Source organism: Mauremys mutica, chromosome 23, assembly GCF_020497125.1.
Source record: "Mauremys mutica isolate MM-2020 ecotype Southern chromosome 23, ASM2049712v1, whole genome shotgun sequence".
Lineage (NCBI taxonomy): Eukaryota > Metazoa > Chordata > Testudines > Geoemydidae > Mauremys > Mauremys mutica.
Window position 1 is genome coordinate 14,169,787 of NC_059094.1, and position 18,320 is coordinate 14,188,106.

At 50.7% G+C, this 18,320-nt stretch overlaps 1 protein-coding gene across 2 annotated transcripts; it reads left to right on the top strand.

Moving 5' to 3' along the window:
• The first annotated feature begins 2,032 nt into the window (after positions 1 to 2,032).
• Positions 2,033 to 12,852, top strand: PPIE (peptidylprolyl isomerase E). 2 transcript variants are annotated; one of them, XM_044998164.1, is made up of 10 exons: positions 2,033 to 2,106; positions 4,824 to 4,922; positions 6,276 to 6,319; positions 7,041 to 7,067; positions 8,016 to 8,097; positions 8,569 to 8,669; positions 9,270 to 9,393; positions 9,957 to 10,142; positions 12,164 to 12,306; positions 12,404 to 12,852. In XM_044998164.1, exons 1-10 carry the CDS (start codon positions 2,076 to 2,078, stop codon positions 12,470 to 12,472), a joined length of 906 nt encoding a protein of 301 aa, XP_044854099.1. In that variant the 5' UTR covers positions 2,033 to 2,075; the 3' UTR covers positions 12,473 to 12,852. The 2 variants fall into 2 exon arrangements, with proteins under 2 accessions (XP_044854099.1, XP_044854098.1); XM_044998163.1 differs by lacking the exon at positions 2,033 to 2,106 and adding an exon at positions 3,520 to 3,634.
• Positions 12,853 to 18,320: the final 5,468 nt, after the last annotated feature.

Consider the following 18,320-nt stretch of genomic DNA (forward strand, 5'->3'; position numbering starts at 1 on the left):
AAATCTCCCCTAAAGGAAAACCGCAGAGCTGGAAAGCACACTTCAGTTTCTCTGCAAAAGGAGGATGATGTCTGCTTCACAGGGGAGTTAAGGCTTAATACCGAGTTGCAAAGCATTTCTAGATCCTTGGAAGAACGGTGCTAGAAAAGTATAAAGTGCTCTTTTGGTTTCTAGATTTAAATGCCACCTCGATTTTCCACTTTGCCAATCTGTGGTGTTTTTGAGAGCAGGCCAAGGTATTGAAATATACAAGAATCCCCCTCTGAAATCTGGATTCTGGTCTATGAGGCTGTGGCTACACTTAGCACTTCAAAGCGCTGCCGCGATAGCACTGCCACGGCAGCGCTTTGAAGCGCTAAGTGTAGTCAAAGCACCAGCGCTGGGAGAAAGCTCTCCCAGCGCTGTCCGTACTCCACCTCCCTGTGGGGAATAACAGACAGCGCTGGGAGCCACGCTCCCAGCGCTGGGGCTTTGACCACACTGGCACTTTGCAGCACCGCAATTTGCAGCGCTGGAGAGGGTGTGTTTTCACACCCTGCTGCAGCACTGCAAATTTGTAAGTGTAGCCAAGCCCTAACTCTGCCTAAATCCAAGAGAGAAGCTAGGACAGCAAAAGTACAGCAGTGCAGTGCCCTGCATCTCCTGAGGGCAAGTCACAAAGCAGAGAATGTTGATTCTAATGATACAGACTCCTTTGTATGGGGAATTGAACAATATATTGTAACAAGATCCTGAAAAGGCTGGTAGTTCTTAAAGATCGGTTACACGTTGGACCTGTTATCTTAGCTGACCACTCTAATAATTCTGTTTCTGCTTCCCAGACGCAGTACCACAGTTCATAAATTTAAAGCAGGAAAATGGTTACTTTGCAGTCTGGTGGCATGACACTTACCACACTAATTGATTGTTTGGAAATGCAGCTGTACCTCACTGAGCATCCCAGTCAGGGTAGGACCCTGTGAAATGTGTTAGGGACTCTGATGCAAACACAGCTCTTGCAAGCACCTTTAAGTCCTATGATCACTGGACACCCTGCCATTCAGGATCAGGTATCCAGTGGGGTAAATCTTATAGCCCCATTTACAATCCTAAGTCAGTTTGCATTAACTCCTACTTCTAAACCACACCCACAAACTGCAGCACCTACTGGCTGTAATGCTAGCTGGAGCCACAGAAACTCCTCAGAAGCAATAGCAACTAGCGGATACTATGGTTGGGGGGGGAACCTATAACTCAGAGGTTGCTTCAATAATCTTGACCACCTAATCGCACTGTAGTGGATAAGGTTTAAGATATTTGTTCTGTGGAGGGCAGTTGATCAGCCTGAATCACTAGGTTGTTGGGGTAATTTCCCCTCTTCCCTAGGAAAAAGGCCCTTCTTCCTGGGGTTACTAATTCAGATTCTAAGGCCCAAAGGGACTGCTGGGATCATCCACTCCACTGCACAGCGCAGGCCTGAGCCCTCCCCCCAAATAATCCCTAGAGTGGATTTTACAGAAAAACGTCTCATCTTGATTTTAAAATGGTCAGTGGTGGAGAATCTACCATAAACCTTGGTTCGTTGCCCCAAGGGTTAATTCCTCTGTTAACAACGGATGCCTTGTTTCCACTCTGACTTTGTTTAGCTACAACTTCCAGCTACTGGATCCTGTTGTGCCTTCCTCTGCTAGACTAAGCCAAGTATTCCAGGTCTGCCCCCCACCGTAGGTCCGACAGACGGTGCTCAAGTCACCCCTGTGTTAACCTGAACCGCTGGGGCTCCTTGCCACTGGTACTGGAGCCTAAGTGCAGAAGGCCGGGGCTAGGGTCAGCTTTTAACACCCCCCCCCAGCCGGCCGAGCAAGAGCCAGCCTGGCGCAGCCGGGGCGCTCGCTGTTCCAGGGCGGCGGAGAGTTGCAGCGACTCGCACGGGCACAATCCTGCACCCGGAGCGGGGGAGAGGCCGGTAAAGCCCCCCCCCGCGCCCAGCTGCTGCGGCGCCGCCGCCGCGTGTCTCGGCAGGGGCGGGCCGGGCCGGGCTGCGGGCGGGGCGCGGGGTGAGGTTCCGGGGCAAGGGGAGGGCTCGGGGCGGGAAGATGGCCTCCACCAAGCGGGTGCTGTATGTGGGTGAGTCGCGGCGGTGCAGCCGGAGGGGGCTCGGGGCTCTCGCCGCTCCCCGGGGCTGGGGGTGAAGCGCCCCACGTGGGCCCCTGGCAATCAGCTGATCCCCCCGCCCCGGGGCGGCCTCCGAAGAGCACCCCCGTCCCCTGCCTTGCCCGCCTCCGGGGCTGGCTTTCGCCTCTGGCCACTGCCGGATGCCCCGGGGTCTCGCTCCTGTGGCCTTGTCCCAGCGGATTGTTAGAGGCTGGGGAAAATGGGAAGTCATGGGATTGGGTTAAACGTTGCGGGGGGTTGTGATAAACTAGCGTTGAGCCTTTGATGATCTTTACATTTTCCTGCTTGTCACTGCAGGGCTGGGAACATACCGTTCATCGGTCTTTTTAAAGCTGCTCCTGTTCTCAGACTCCCAGGAATCCGAGAGCTGGGGCTTTAGGGGTAACGCAGAAGAGCAGGAGACTCACAAAAAATGGCAAGCATGGGTCAGACTAAGCTTAAATGAAAACGAAATGGCACTTTCAGCTAGTCACCTTCCTTTCCCTGCACCTCCCAGCGTTGACTTTAACTAGTGGGATGCGTACTGCTCTCATGCATGAACGGAAGGGGATGAATGGCTGAATGCCCATAATGTTTACACTTGATGCCTAACCCCCTATGGCCTGGTCTTCAGGGGGGTTGTGAGCAGGGCCGGCTGCAGGGTTTTTGCCGCCTCAAGCAGAAAAGGAAAAAAAAAAAGTGATTGCGATCAGCTCTACCGCCGCCGCTTCAGTCTTCGGCGGCAATTCGGTGGCTGGTCCTTCGCTCCAAGAGGGAGTGAGGGACCTGCTGCCGAATTCCCGCCGAAGAGCCGGACGTGCCGCCCCTCTCCGTTGGCCGCCCCAAGCACCTGCTGGGCTGGTGCCTGGAGCCAGCCCTGTTTGTGAGAGGAGCTGCTCTTTATGAAAATCGGGCCTCTTTTAGTATGGTGCCTAAGGCCAGGCACCTGAGGTCAAACCCTCTGGCCTGCGTGCTGGCTGTATGCCATGTGTTTCCTGCCCGAGTAGGTTCTGTTCACGGGTTGGGCTGCAGATCCAGACAACTTGGCAACACAGATGTTACTCAACCCCTTGCCCAACTTTTTAATAGCTGCTTGCTCTCCCCCTCAACCAAGCTGCAGGGCTCGTGTGTTCTTGCCCTCCCCGACCTCCAAATGACTTGCTAAATTATCGTTGTCCCCTGTGCTTAGCTGATCCATGGAACCTGTCTGCAGCAGGGGTGGAAGATTGAGACTTGGGGGTTCTACTCCACTTCCTGGTGTCTGATCGGCTAGTTTGTGCTGGGCAATGTGTGTTTGGGCAGGGCACGTACCGCTTGCAGAGGTCAGTACGTCTGACCTGCCAGTATGTGCAGGCAATCTGATGGTTCTGTTCCACTTCCTTGTATGTGACCTGTCCCCTTATGCCAAGGTTCCCCCCTTTTACCCTGGAAATCTGCCTGCATTTCAGTTTCCAGCCAAGTCTCCATGTTACTCTATTTGGATCTATTCCTGAGCTAGCAGGTGAATTGTGCAGCGCTTGCAGTTCTGTACAATTTCACACCAAGATGGTGTTGGTGTGGGTAAGGTCAGATCTGATGCAGCATGGCTGATTAAAGTTTGGCTGATCAGACTGTGCCGTGTGGTGCACAAAACCTTCCCTTTGTTCACTGGCTTTGGCTCAGTACATCTGACAGGTCTGAGAATGCCTGTCCTTGCTCATGTGACTATCTGTTGCCATTGGGAGAGCTGAAGAATCTGGTCCTGGGATGGGATTAGCAGTTTGGGGTTTTTTTGCGGGTGGGAGGGTTGTGTGAGCATTTGGTCCAAGCCAGATGTAGATTAGCAAGCAGAAAAGGAGCAGGAATTGTTTGTGAATTCAAGTGGTTCCTGCATTGTTCATTTCTTCAAAAGGGTTTTTAAAAACTGGTAACAGGGGTTTCTGAGTGCTAATATACTACAACCACAGACTTTTCAGCCAGAGTGGAGATATCATGTATCGTTTCAAAGGCAGTCCCAAAAAAGGGGCTGGTGAACTAGGGCAACAAACAGTGAGGGATAGCTCAGTGGTTTGAGCATTGGCCTGCTAAACCCAGAGTTGTGAGTTCAATCCTTGAGGGGGCCGTTCAGGGATCTGGGGCAAAAATCTGTCTGGGGATTGGTCCTGCTTTGAGCAGGGGGTTGGACTAGATGACCTCCTGAGGTCCCTTCTAACCCTGATATTCTGTGAATGGATTCCCCCCCTTCTCCTTTTAGGGCAGGGCTGGCTCCAGGCACCAGCAGAGGAAGCACATGCTAAGGGGCGGCATTCAGTCCGTTCTTGGGGTGGCACAGTCCGGTCGGCTTTTTTTTTTTTTGTGTGTGCTTGTGGGGGCAAAAATGGTCGAGCCGGCCTTGTTTTAGGGTCCTTATTTGCTGATGGGGCGGGTGGTGTCTCTTATACAGAAGGGATTTTCTTTCTCTGAGGCTACTGGAGGGTTTTGAAAACAGTGTAGAAGCCACTGGAGAAACTTCAGATCTTTCCCCAAACCGTTGGCCCCAATCCTGCATCGTCATAGCCACATTCTGCGCTAGCTGTAGTTTACAAGCTGGCTGTAATCAGCAGGCCATTCCTTTCCTCTGCACTGATGCCACTTGGCATCTGTTTCTGCACTGGAAAGTCTTCGTGGGCAAACAGGCTGCGCAGGTAGAGAACATTCTGTGTGACTTGCAGGTGGACTTGCGGAAGAGGTGGATGAGAAAGTTCTCCATGCTGCCTTTATTCCCTTTGGAGATATCACTGATATTCAGATACCTCTGGACTATGAAACTGGTGAGTCGGTTCCTGCTTTGGTCTGTCTTGTTTCTTGCTCCGTGTGGATCTCTGTGTCAGGAAACATGTCCAAGAATTCGAGAGAGTGTCCAGTTGCCGCCTTTAGCTGCTTGGCCTTGAGGTTTGCTGCTTCCCAAGAAATCATGGCTTAAAGAGAGGGAGGAATAGCTCAGTGGTTTGAGCATTGGCCTGCTAAACCCAGCGTTGTGCGTTCAATCCTTGAGGGGGCCACTTAGGGATCTGGGGCAAAATCAGTACTTGGTCCTACTAGTGAAGGCAGGAGGCTGGACTCAAAGACTTTTCAAGGTCCCTTCCAGTTCTAGGAGATGGGTATATCTCCATTAATTTATTTAAAAGCCCTACATAATGGTAACTGTAAAGGTTTGTGCTTCTGTAACATCAAAATCCGAGGGCAGCATTTTCCCAGTGCACCAGGACCGTTGGCGTTCATAGTGCCCTGAATTTGCTGGATGTGTTGGGTAACGTGCTGTCTTTGGCATGTGCAGAACTTTAGAGGCTTGAGTTTTCCTATGAATTTGACCAGGTTCAGAAGTTTCTTAGCGTCTTCTGAATCACACCAGTACAATTTAAAATCCCGGCCCTCAGTAATCGCCTACAAACCAGTGTCCTCTCCCTGCTTCTTAGCAACGATTCAATAGCAGTTGCAGTTAGATCTGTTATTACTAAAAGTCCATTATCTGACAACGTATTCTCCAGGACATGTGCTAGGACTCCCTGATGTATTTGCACAAACAATTAAAACTAAATTACAGTTTTCAAAATAGATTAACGTTGTGTTTTGCAATGTCTTTTCTTTAAATCATGTTTGTTCGTTTATTTCGTAAATAACTTTCAATACTTAGCAAAGAGATTTTTCCTGTCATTACATGCGACTGTGCCTTTTCTCTATCCCGGTTGTGAACGAAAACTCCAATCCTGCAGTGATTTCCACGTGCACAGACTTGACTTCAGTGAGTCTCTGCATGGAGCTTATTTCAGGATGAAGGTGTAAAGTTAGCTCTTCTTTCTATACAACAAATTGTTTAAATGCATTACTTGAGAATGACCTTGATGGAGATTTAGCTTCGTTAACGTCAGGGCCATAAAGAACAGTTTAATGTTTCTGTACAACTTCAAGTAATTAAAAATGGGCCATTTCATTACCCCTGATGTTGCCAGTTCTTTGCACCAGCCGCTAAAAACACAACTGTGTTTGAAACAAAGTCTGAATTCTCAAACGGAGAGGCAGTAGCAGACACGTCAATTTCCCTTAGCAGCGCGAGTGACTTTTTGTCAAATCTCCTTGTTTTTTGGCTTTCTCGGCGGCTGTAACTGTTCCTTATCTCTCCACAGAAAAGCACCGGGGATTTGCTTTCATTGAATTTGAGTTGGCAGAGGTGAGAAAGGAGCAAATTTTAATACTGAGTTTGAAATCTCTTCTTCCGACACCATTTTTCACCCAGTCCTGCTCCCACTGAAGTCACTGGTAGTTTTGCAGTTGACTTAAGTGGGAATAGGATTGCGCCCTTTGTTCCTGACTCCTTCAAGGTTAACAGTCATGGCTACATATGGTTCTCCCTCTGCTGGAATCACTGTCCCACTTCTGGGTCCAGCTTTGCCATCTCCGTTTTTTCTGCTTTCTTTGGATGACCCTGCAGAAACACCTCCATCTTTTGGAAACTCTTCGTGGTCCAAAATCTTGACCAGGGCTAACTCAGTCTGTGATGCCAGTGGTGGTTTTAGCTCAGTAGATACCACGTGCTGTCACCTGTTTGTGGCCCGATGACCCTCTCGCAGGCTTCAGATAATAAAAATCAGCACAACAAGGGACCCAAATGGTGTGCAGTTTGGAGGCATTAGCTGATTGGATCGATGGGGAGAAAACCATGAATGCATCTGCCCCTATGTCTGAAAACGCTTCTGAAGGTCCATGTGAGATGTGGCAAGAAGCTACAGGCTTTGCATTGAGGAGCGAGGTTAGACAATTGCTCCCTGCCCAGGATATGCATTGATATGAAATCCTAGCAGCCGTCTATGCACCTAGTGTGGCTTTTTTACAGGAATAGAGGAGTCACGGCTGAATTAGCAATAACGTATTTTCTTTTCCTCTTCCCTCAGGACGCTGCAGCAGCTATTGACAACATGGTATGGATCACATTCCTCTTTACTGAATGTTCGTGGGGGAAATGTAGCCCTTTGTCTGTACCCTGCATCATTTGGCTTTGCTCCGCTCCCAGTATGATGGGCCATGACAGGATGTCTCAGCGTCATCTGGAGATTTCTGTTAATCGCTTGTATCTAATGACCCCCATCCCCTTCACAGCTGATCATAGCTCCTAGGCTGAGGAAGGAGGGAGGGATAGCTCAGTGGTTTGAGCATTGGCCTGCTAAACCCAGCGTTGTGAGTTCAATCCTTGAGAGGGCCACTTAGGAATCTGGGGCAAAAATTGGTTCTGCTAGTGAAGGCAGGGGGCTGGACTTGATGACCTTTCAAGGTCCCTTCCAGTTCTAGGAGATTGGCATATCTCCTATTATTATATATATTTATTATTATTATAGGGAAACATGGATCTGATACCCTCTGGAGTGGGTGGGGTTTTTTGGTAACTCGTTTCTGAACTCTCCCCACGTAACAGCTGTCGGGAAGGGACACAAGTCAGAAAAGAATCTCAGCAGTTTGTAGTACTGGCTGCAGGTTCTTCAAGTGTAAAGGGACTTGCCGGCTAAACTGGGGGCAGTGGCTGCTGTGGCATATGCCTGGTTTGCATACCACAGACAACCGTTAGGCCGCCGGTGTGCCAAGGCCACTGCCTCTCATGCTTGCCGATATTATCTCCTTCTTACCTCGTGCTCCTCCCTGCCTCCCTCTTTTTCTCTTGTCTCGTGCTTCGTAAGTTGTTCGGGGCAGGGCTGTCTTTGTTCTGTGTTTGTCCATCACCGAGCCCAAGGTGCTCCTGGTCCATTCAGAGACTCAATACTCGGACAGGGGAGAGGGAGGAAGGATGTTCTGGGTTTCTCTGGACTCCCTCGGAGCCTGGCAGGGCTTTGCAGAACACAGGAATGTCTCACCTTTTTCTCTTCCGTTCTCCTTAGAACGAATCGGAGCTTTTTGGCAGGACGATTCGTGTCAACTTGGCCAAGCCGATGCGGATTAAGGAAGGCTCTTCCAGGCCCGGTGAGTCGGTGAATGAGAGGGGGGAGGTACCTTCATGTCCTGCTGTCTGTCAGTAGTGCCTGGCTGCGTAGCGGTTCCGTTTGCTTGCTGTATGTCTGCCTTCTCCATCGCTTTGCTGAGGGCCTGTGTCATTTAGGCCCCTTGGTAAACGTTACCTGTGCAGAGTAGCCATTAGGCAAGACCGGGTGGGCTGATCCTGCTGGTAATTTTAGAGAGGTGACTAACGGGAGGTTTTACTAGGCTGCGGCTACTGACTCAGTGAACATCATTTTCTCATTCACCTGTGTAATGGGTCTGTAATTCTCTGTGCCATGGGCTCCGTGTCCTTAGGGTTCTCCTACGGGGACTGAGTCCTCCTGCTCCTTCAAAGCTGTCTAGAACACACTGTGGTCAGACCTGGCTGCTAGTGCCGCAGTAGAACTCCTGGTTTGGTTTAGACCCTGTTCTGATCCCTTCTTCTCTCTGTCCCAGTCTGGTCGGATGATGACTGGTTGAAGAAGTTTTCGGGGAAGACGCTTGAGGAGAATGCAGAGGAAGAGGGAGCAGAGCCTTCCAAATCAGAGACGCAGGAGGTAAACAACAGGACTCTGGCCTTCTGTGTGGAGAAGGAAAGGATCAAGTGGTGGATTTGACTTGTTCCTCTTGCGTCGTTCAAAAGGATGTGTTGAAAACGGTCCGGGTTTGGGTGGGTCGTGGGTTTAAACGTCTCTCTGCGTTGCAGCGTGTCAGACACGTGGGCAGTAGCGCCGCAGGCCTTGCAACTTCAGAAATTCCTTTCCGATGCCACAGAAACTGAAGATGGCTAGTTCAAAGCTAGCTCGAGTCACAAGAACAGCGTCCATGGGCATGGGCCAGACTCGAGTCCAGCCCTGCCCGGGACCCTGGGTACGTTCTCAAGCAGCTAACTCGGGCTGCATATGCTGCTGCGGCTTCGCTGCTCTTGTTACTTGAGCTAGAGTAAAGCTAGCACAGGTACGTCTACACGGGCTGCAGTCACACTCCTGATTGCAGGGTTGCCGTTCCCTGCGGGAGGGGGAGCAGCCACACCCAGCAGGTGGAATGTCCCATCGGTGCTGGGTGTGTGAAGCGATGAGCCACTGAAGGCTGAGAGCTCAGGGCTGGAGACCTGTAAGAAGAACCTATGGGAACATCACTTCATTTCTCTTCCCTAGGGTGAGCCTCCTGCTAAGAAGTCCAGGGCCAATCCTCAGGTGTACATGGACATCAAGATTGGAAACAAGCCCGCTGGCCGAATCCAGATTCTCCTGCGCTCGGACATTGTGCCCATGACAGCGGGTGAGAGAGTGTGCCACGTCTCTAAGGCACTTTCTAATAGGGACGGCCAACCTGAGCCTGAGAAGGAGCCAGAATTTACCAGTGTACATCGCCAAAGAGCCACAGTAATACGTCTGCAGCCCCCCCTCAGCTCCCCCCACCCCGCTCCCAGTGCCTCCCACCCACCAGCAGCCCAGCTGATCAGTGCCTCCCCATCCCTCCCTCACCTCCCGATGAGCTGTTTTGCGGCATGCAGGAGGCTCTGGGGAAGGGGGTGGGGGGAGGAGCGAGGGCATGGCAGGCTCAGGAGAGGGGGCAGGAAGGGGTGGAGTGGGGGCAGGGCCTGTGGCGGAGCCAGGGGGTGAGCAGTGAGCACCCCCCAGCACATTGGAAAGTTGGTGCCTGGAGCTCCAGCCCCCGAGTCGGTGCCTATACCAGGAGCCTCATTAACTTCTGAAGAGCCACAGTTGGCCACCCCTGGTCTAAGATGAGCTTTTGCATATAGTCCCTTTGCTGGCATTTTGAACTTGGATTTTGCGTTCTTTCCTCCGCTGTCCCGCGGGGCCCCTCTCCCCCCCTCCCAGAGAATTTCCGCTGCTTATGCACCCACGAAAAGAACTTCGGCTTCAAGGGGAGCAGTTTCCACCGCATCATCCCCCAGTTCATGTGTCAGGCTGGAGATTTCACCAACCACAATGGCACCGGAGGCAAATCCATCTACGGGAAGAAGTTTGACGACGAAAACTTTATTCTGAAGCACACGGGCCCAGGTGAGGCCAGATCCTATGGGCGCGGGAGCAGGCTGACTGCGTGGGGCAGATTGCTGGAACTTTTGGGGGGCGGTTGAGTTTGTGGTCGGTAAACGGGGCTGGATTCTCAGCCTCTGTCTACACAGGACGCTACTCGCTCCCTTCCCTCGGGCGTAAATAACAGCGTAGGGGGTGAGGCCTGGCATAGTAGAATAGACACACGCCAGAACCTTGTGGTATGTACCCTACATGGCTCTCTACACGCCCAAGACGTGCCTCCCATGGCTGCACGGATGGTGTTTAGCAGAGTCGCGTCCCACTGACTGGCCTCTGCCAGACTCTTACGCAGCCGCATGTAGCTATGCAGTCGGCGTTTCACTGCGGCGGGTAGCTACACGTACCCTATGTGCCACTGCCAGTGGTTTGCCGTATAGACCATAGGCGCCGACTCCATGGGTGCTCCGGGACTGGAGCACCCCCAGGGAAAAATTAGCGGGTGCTGTGCACCCACTGGCAGCCAAGCTCCCCTCACCCCCCCGCCCCACCACCACCACCTCCCCTGAGTGTGCCGTGTCCCCGCTCCTCCGCCTACCTCCCAGTGTTTCCCGCCCGGCCGCCGCCACACAGCTGTTTGGGCCGTGTTGGCACACTCCAGGAGAGGAGGGGGTGGAGCAGGAATGTGGCATGCTCAGGGGAGGAGGCGGGGCTGGGATTTGGGAAAGGAGTTGGAATATTGGCAGGGAGAGGGCGGACTTGGGGTGGGGACTTTGGGGAAGGGGTTGGAATGGGGGGAGTGGGGCAGGGGCATGGGGTAGGGCGGGGGTGGGGGTCGAGCGCCCAGGGGACAGCGGTGCCTACGGTATAGATGTAGCCAGAGAGCGAAGCTCTTGCATCAGCCACAGATTGGGTACAGCCCTTCTCTTCCATACACCCCCTGTCCCCTCACACACACACGTTGCACCACTGATGTGCTGCGAACTTGACTCGGAAAGAGCGTCTCTAGGAGTGGGAGGAGATTTCATTGTCTGTGGCCAGTTCAGCCCCTTGCTTCTTAGCTTGTCGGCAAAGGGAGACCGTGCTAACCCCGTGGGTGAGGTTTGTGATACGGACACCTGTCCCCTGGGAAGTGACCTATGTCACCTGCATACGTCGTGAGGCCACCAATGTATTTTACGCAGGCCACCAAGCAGCTGCCTAGTAGCCATCAGATGATAGCAACAGTTGGTCCCAGCTGCCGTAGGCCGGATTTGCACTAGAGACCCCGAAGTAAGAGTTTATGAGCAGGATGTACAACGGGGTTGCTTGGGATAGCAGGGGACTGGAGCTGATGACCCACGAGGTCATTTCCAGTCCTGTGTAGCTAGGAGGCTCGATATTAGCCATTCCGCTCCCCCACTGTCGCCGATCTTAGTCAATTTCACGCTTGTTGTGCTCAGTGTCTGATGCACTACTACGGTGCTGCAGGCTGGGTTGTAAACACTGTAGGGAATGTTGATTTGGATTTTTTATTTCCATTCGGTGGGACGGGGGCAGGAGGCGGTAATAGTCCATGGGACAGTTTCGATGGATCCTGTGTTTTATAAAAATCTAAACTTGCGACCTCATTTGGCCTGGCCACGCTCCTTGTAATACGTATTGTGTTGTACGCACGGTGGGAGGGGACATGATAGTAACGAACACTGGTGGGGGGGCAGCGGGTAATGGGTTTATCATAAATGGGACCGATGAAGCCTGAGACAGGAGAAGAAAGGAAGCAGAGGGCAGCACTGTATTATGAACCTGAAAACATACTAGGAGAACGAACGGTCTCTCTCTTGAGCCTTGTGCCTGTCCCGTGATGAGGGAGCTGCTGAAGGAGTGTTTGTATTAGGCAGCCAATGTCCAGATGTGGTGATGCGCTTCACAGTGAGCGTAGAGCAGATCTATGATAAATGGTGTGTTTGGCAGCTGTTCGGGGCAGGGACCATCCTGTCCAGCCCCCAGCATGGTCGGGTCCTGCTCCATGACAGGACCTCAATACAATAACAACATTTTGTCCCCAGGGTTGTTATCAATGGCGAACTCTGGCCCAAACACCAACGGTTCCCAATTCTTCATCACTTGTGATAAGACGGACTGGCTGGACGGCAAGCATGTGGTCTTCGGAGAGGTGACGGAAGGGATGGAGGTGATGCGGCAGATCGAGGTAGGAGTCCGGGGAGCAGACAACGGGATGTTTCCCCAGTTGTTTCTTTGGTCTGACTTGGAGATTTGTCTTTACTTCTTGTTTCATTTGTCTTAAGGCTCAAGGCAGCAAAGATGGGAAACCCAAGGAGAAAGTGATCATTTCAGACTGTGGGGAGTATGTGTGAGCCCGTCTGTCAGGAGTCTGGATGGGGTGACCAGATGAGCGGTGAAGGCTGGAAGTTGTTCTGGATGGGGGAAAAAAGAACTGGAGACTGCCAAGGAGAAAAGTCACCTTCTTACTCCACAAGTCCCACCTGCTACGTAGTTTCTTTAGAAACTACCATACTGGCTTGGGCTGGACAGTCTGCTCAGCAGACAGCATAGGCTCATGAGTGGGTGCCTTTCCACCCGGGGGGGCACAGGAAACTTTAAAAAAACATGCAAATAGTTTGTCCAATCCGGAGTGGATCCTGTGTCCCTCCTCTGCGAAGCATCTCCAGTCCTGCCGATGTCTTCTGCAGAGAATTTTTACTTGTTTAAAATAAAGCAGAGCTTTTATAAAATACCGAAAAGGTGCCCCTTATCTTGGAATTCTCACACTGTTGTGTTGTTTAGCGCACAGATCGTGGTAACGTCTAGAGGTCAACAAAGTACTAACAACAGTCCCCACCTGTTTCTTACAATCTAAGAAAGTTGCTGTCGCGGGAAAGGTTTGAAGAAGCAGAAGTCTGCCTTGTGTTGTGTGGAGTTACTTGCGGACCATCTGCCGTTCAGCCAGCTGCTTTGGGTCTGTGTGTTTAGCAGCCAGTGGGTGAGTGTGTTTAACAGCCGACCTCCGACGTCACCTCCCTATGCCTTGGTTTCCCCTTCTGTAAAATGGAGATACTGATACTGGGCCGCATCGTAAAATGCTTTGAGATCTCTGGATGAAAAGAGCTAGGCAGTGCCATCAGTTAATTCATCTAGTGCACAGCCCTAGCGAAGGACTGTCCTCTGCACTAAACTCCCTACCAGCATTTTGTCTAGCGTTATGCTCACGCACTGCTTTAGTGCTGATGTGGTGCAGGCGGATTGCAGCTACAAACAGCGGGACAGTTGGCATTTGCAGTGATTGCGAATGGGTTTTAGGCAGCGAAAGGCCCTTTGAAAAGCTTTCCCTGACATTGATGTTCGTGTTTACGCTCTGCATCTGTATGTGTTTCTTCGCCGACCATATTCTTTTTATAGAGACAAGGCGGGTCCAGTAGTATCTTCTATTGGACCTGTTATGCGTGCATTTCGCATTTAAAATATGCATTAATTTCTTGATTTACATATTTTAAAATCATAGAAACATAGATTATTAGGGTTGGAAGAGACCTCAGGAGGTCATCTAGTCCAACCCCCTGCTCAAACCAGGCCCAATCCCCAAATGGCCCCCTCAAGGATTGAACTCACAACTCTGGGTTTTGCAGGCCAATTCTCAAAATGTACAGAAATGTTGATATTCGACACCATACATGATGTGGGGTTTTACAAATACACGGGAAGACCTCCTCCCTGGACCTCCTCCCTCCTCTCTTCATTTGCTGTGATCCTTTGGCTGAAAAGTAGCTGTAAGGCAAAAGAATCTATTCTAAAAGCCAGGGTGTGTCTAGTACTGAGTGGCTGGTAGGTTAAGCTAAAACCAATAATACATAGCTCTTATATGGCACTTTTAATTGGTAGATGTCAAAGCATTTTACAAAGACAGGGTTAGTATCATCATTTCTGTTTTACAGATTGGGAAACTGAGGCACAGATACGGGAAGTGACTTGCCTAAGGTCACCCAGCTGGCCAGTGGCAGAACAGGAAATAGAACCAGGGCTCCTGATCCATCTACTAGACACACAACCTCTCTGACTTAAAAAACGCTCATTGTGATGAGCAGTCGCCCCAAACATTTGTAGTTACGGGCTATCAGCTTTAAAAATTTTAGACTGAAAGACATTGTTGGTGAACATTTATTTCACGTCCTTCAGGGACCGCAGTCAGGGGTTTCCAGCTGAAATGCGTTTAAGGGCTTCCTCCTTATTCCGTCTGTCTCACACTTCAAATTAATATGCAGCTGCGGAGGCCGAGCAAACACGCTGCAATGAACGTGATTTGGAATATAGAAAAGAGGGGGAAAGGGAAACAGGAAGTACGAGCTGTGACGATTGCAGATCAAAACTATAACTATGTTGCGATATTTTTTGCATTAACATTAGCTGCCACAGCATAACCTTACGGTTGCCTAAGTGTTTTGATGTGGAAAAAAATCACTTCTGCGTTTTCCATATTTATACTTCCATTATCTCTCAATTTTTTTTTTTTCATTTGGGGTCTGATCCTGTATTCATTGAAACCAGTGCCACTGTTCACCTTGACCTGACTAGACGCAGGGTTAGCCTATTACTTTTCTATTTCATCACTTATGAGAGTTTGGGATCATAAGTGTTTGTTTGCAGGATTGCAGCCCAGGTTAAGTACATGTATCACTTTACATGCACAAGTAGGTCTGTTGAAGTCAGTGGCACTAATCCCATGAGAAGTTCCATGTGCAGTTAAGTGTTAGCAGGACTGGGAGCTTAGATGGCAGTTGGGTGGTGGCTGCATGCAGAAAAGAATACAGGTTGTTCTTTATTATCGCATTTGAAAAACGTAATTAATAGTTTTACTGAAAGTCTAAAACCAGCTTGCTAGGGGGTTGATGAAGGCAGGTACAATACAGCTATTCACCCAGCAGGAAAACTCCTTTTCATAAGCCATGCATGCAATTTGCTTGTTCATTTGCAAATTCAGAAGGCTAGTAAGCATCAGGCATCCTTCGTTCACCATTGTTCCTTTCCTGTCTCTATCGAAGGCTGATCCCACTTGTTTTTTCCTAGAGCGGCTTTTGCAATTCAGGTATGTGCTAGCTTCAAGAGGCTGCAGATGTTTCATTCTCAGTTATTTTAGGAAGGTGGGTTGGGGCAGCGGAGGGGAAGCCACAGCTGGTCTTGGCTGTGGACTTCCCAAGTTTCATGCCTGGAAAGTGAGCTTGGTCTGTCGACGGCTGGGTCACGGCCTCTGGAATGCAGCTGTGATGTCTCATGCTATTTTTCAATGCAAGTCTCCTCTGGCTTGGGCCTGGCTTGTCAGATCATCAGACAGCTGTGGGATTTCTCTACAGGTGACTTCGCTTTGAGCTGCTGGTAAGGTCCCTGAACAGTCCTTGGTTTGTCTCTCAAGGCTTGTCTACAGAAGCAAACTGACTAGCATAGCTTGTCTGCTATAACTCCACAGGTGGGAGTTATACAAAAGAGTTATTCCAAAATGGCTAGGATGGTCACTTTCAGCTGTATGGATTAACGCCAGAAGGGACCCTTGGATCAAGCTGGTCTGACAACCTGCAGCTCCATGGGCCTTAAATATCATCCAGTAACATGTTTTTGGCTAATGTTGCTAGTACCTACAGCACAGGGCCTTAGGCATCCTGGAAAGTTAATGGGTCAGACGGGCTGTTTTCCAAACTACAATCCCGTTACTGTCTCCTCGCTGAGCTGTTCTCACACTGGGTTCATGTCATGGCGCCAGGGTGACAGGCTGAGGCAGAACAGACAACCCCTCTCCGTAGAGAAGACAGAGTGTTCCTAAATTGCTACATTTACTGTTCCTTACACTAGTCCAGAACCTGAAGGGAGGGGAGCCTATTAGAATAGCTGCCAGCGCAGGAATGATTGCAGCAGTTTTACTGTAAAACTTCACCCTCCTCCTCTCAGTGTGCAAAAAAGGGAGTTCTTGAAAAGCTGCACGAGGTGTAAAAATTTGCACTACAGGATCAGGGGGTTAAACTGTTTTTTAATCTTTTCATTTAGACTCGAGCATGACCACAGATAATTTTTCATATTAACACACGACTTTCCCTCCCCCACCCTATAAGACCGTTCTAAGCCTACTTTGGTAACTGGTTTTTCAAATGAAAGAGGATGCAGTACTAAAAGCACCTCGCCGGTCCTCAAGTGATGATTTCTTACCTCAATTCTCTTTACGTCCAAGAACAGCTCACCATTTTGTTTTGCACATAATCATGTTTTGTTCAATCACTAGGCGATCCCTTAATCATAGTTAGTTGGGTTGTTCGAGAAAAATAGGCATTTACAAAGCTTCATACTCAAATTTTGTGGAACCTGACAAAGTTTTAGGACACTGGGCGTTGCCTGACTGGAGCGGACCCTGAGGCCAGCTAATCCAGTGTCCTGTCTGCAACAGGAGCCAGTACCGAGTGCTGCAGAGAAACAGGTTAAGATGAAAGACAATTTTAGGATTATAGGAGAGTAGACAGGAGACTAATCTGTCCCCCAAATGAGGGCTCAAAAGCCTCTCTACTAGTTAGCGATGTGCTCAAGCCTTGAAACAAGTAACTTGTAACCAACAATCCTGTGTTTATGGCAGGACCCTGTAGCAAGGGTGTTTTCCTGCCCAGGGAGAGGTGCACTGCTGTTCTTCGGGTCAAATCATGCAGCCCTGTGGCTGTACAAGCAGGCGCATTAGAAGAGGCCCAGAGAATTCAGAGTTCAGCAGGTGGCCTGGTGAGAGGCAGGTTAGAGCAGCTGCCAGCTCACAGAGGGAAGCCACAGGCTGTCTGCCTGCTGGTTCACCCCTGCCTCAGGCACTAGGCTCCTCTGGGCCAAGTTGCATTGGGGCTGGATGGAAGCATCCACGGGCAATCTCAGCAGTAGTTACTACTGCTTGAATTAGCAGTAACGTCCAGTTCTGGTTCGGAGGGAAAAGCCGGGGCAGCAGGCGGGAAATGGATGCACCGAGGACCTAGGCTGTTGCATCACCCCCAGCTACCTCAAACCATCGTCTGCCCCGGTGCGGAGCCCCCGAGTAGCAGAACAAGCAGGGGCTTGAGGCCCCAGAGGCAGAGGAGCAGCGCTGACCATCCCCATCCTGCTCTCCCCTTCCCCAAGAGCGTGCTCGGCTCTGCTCCGCCATGAGCCAGGGGAAGCTGAGAGGTGGGTTGGTTAAACACAAAAAACCCACCCCAAACCAGGCTGCTTAATTTTTGTGTCATTTGACCCTCCAGGATGCTGTAGTGTCCAAGTTCCACCAGCAGAGGGCACTAAGTCCCCAGCCGTTCAACACCGACCCACTGCGCCTCATGTAAAATATAAAACCATCCCCAGAACATCTTAATGGAAACTTCAACCCAGGGCCGGCTTTAGGAACGGCGGGGCCTGATTCGAATACCCAGCGCCGAAGGGTCCTTCACTCGCTCCCGACACCACCACCGAAGTGCTGCCAAAGACCCGGAGCAAGTGAAGGAACCCCCCGCCCCCCGTGCCACCGAAGACCCGGACCACCGCCGGGTATGTAAAAAAAATTAAGGCACCATGGGCGTGGGGCCCGCTTAGGCGCGGGGCCCGAATCGGGGGAATCGGCCTAAAGCCAGCCCTGCTCCAACCCAGCTACGCTGTAGTTTAATAGGCTCTCCATTCGCTGCCATTGGTAAACGTAGTAAGCGATCAGATCTGGCAGAGCGAAGAAAGAAAGAGCAGGTTCAAGGAGAAAAAAAAGTGCAGAAACCACCGAGCGTTCAGGTAGCAAATGTTTAGATTATAAAAATTATTATTGACATCATAGCCACATAAGCATCAGCACTTGGAGTGGAGTGGCTAATGCTGAATGCACTTCATAAAGGCAGCTCCTGGCTGTGCAAAGACTGATGCTGCAGTGGGGCACCTGGACAAGCCTGGCTGCTGCCCAGCAGCCCAGCCCCTAACTCTAGGCACTTTTGAACAAAAGTTGAGATCCTCCCATGATTCTGGGAGCTGGCGCTTTAAGGAACATCCCAGCTAGTGTGAGGCTTGCAATAAAAAGCAGGACAATTGGCATCACAGGCAGATGTTGGGGGGGGGGGGATTGTGGGTGCTCAGTGTGTGTTAGGTCCTTTGGCAGATAGAATTTGTCTCTGAACTGCTGAGGAAGGTGAACAAAAAACACCATCTCTGGGGTGTGCTGCAGCAAGCGAACTACTAGCAGTTCGA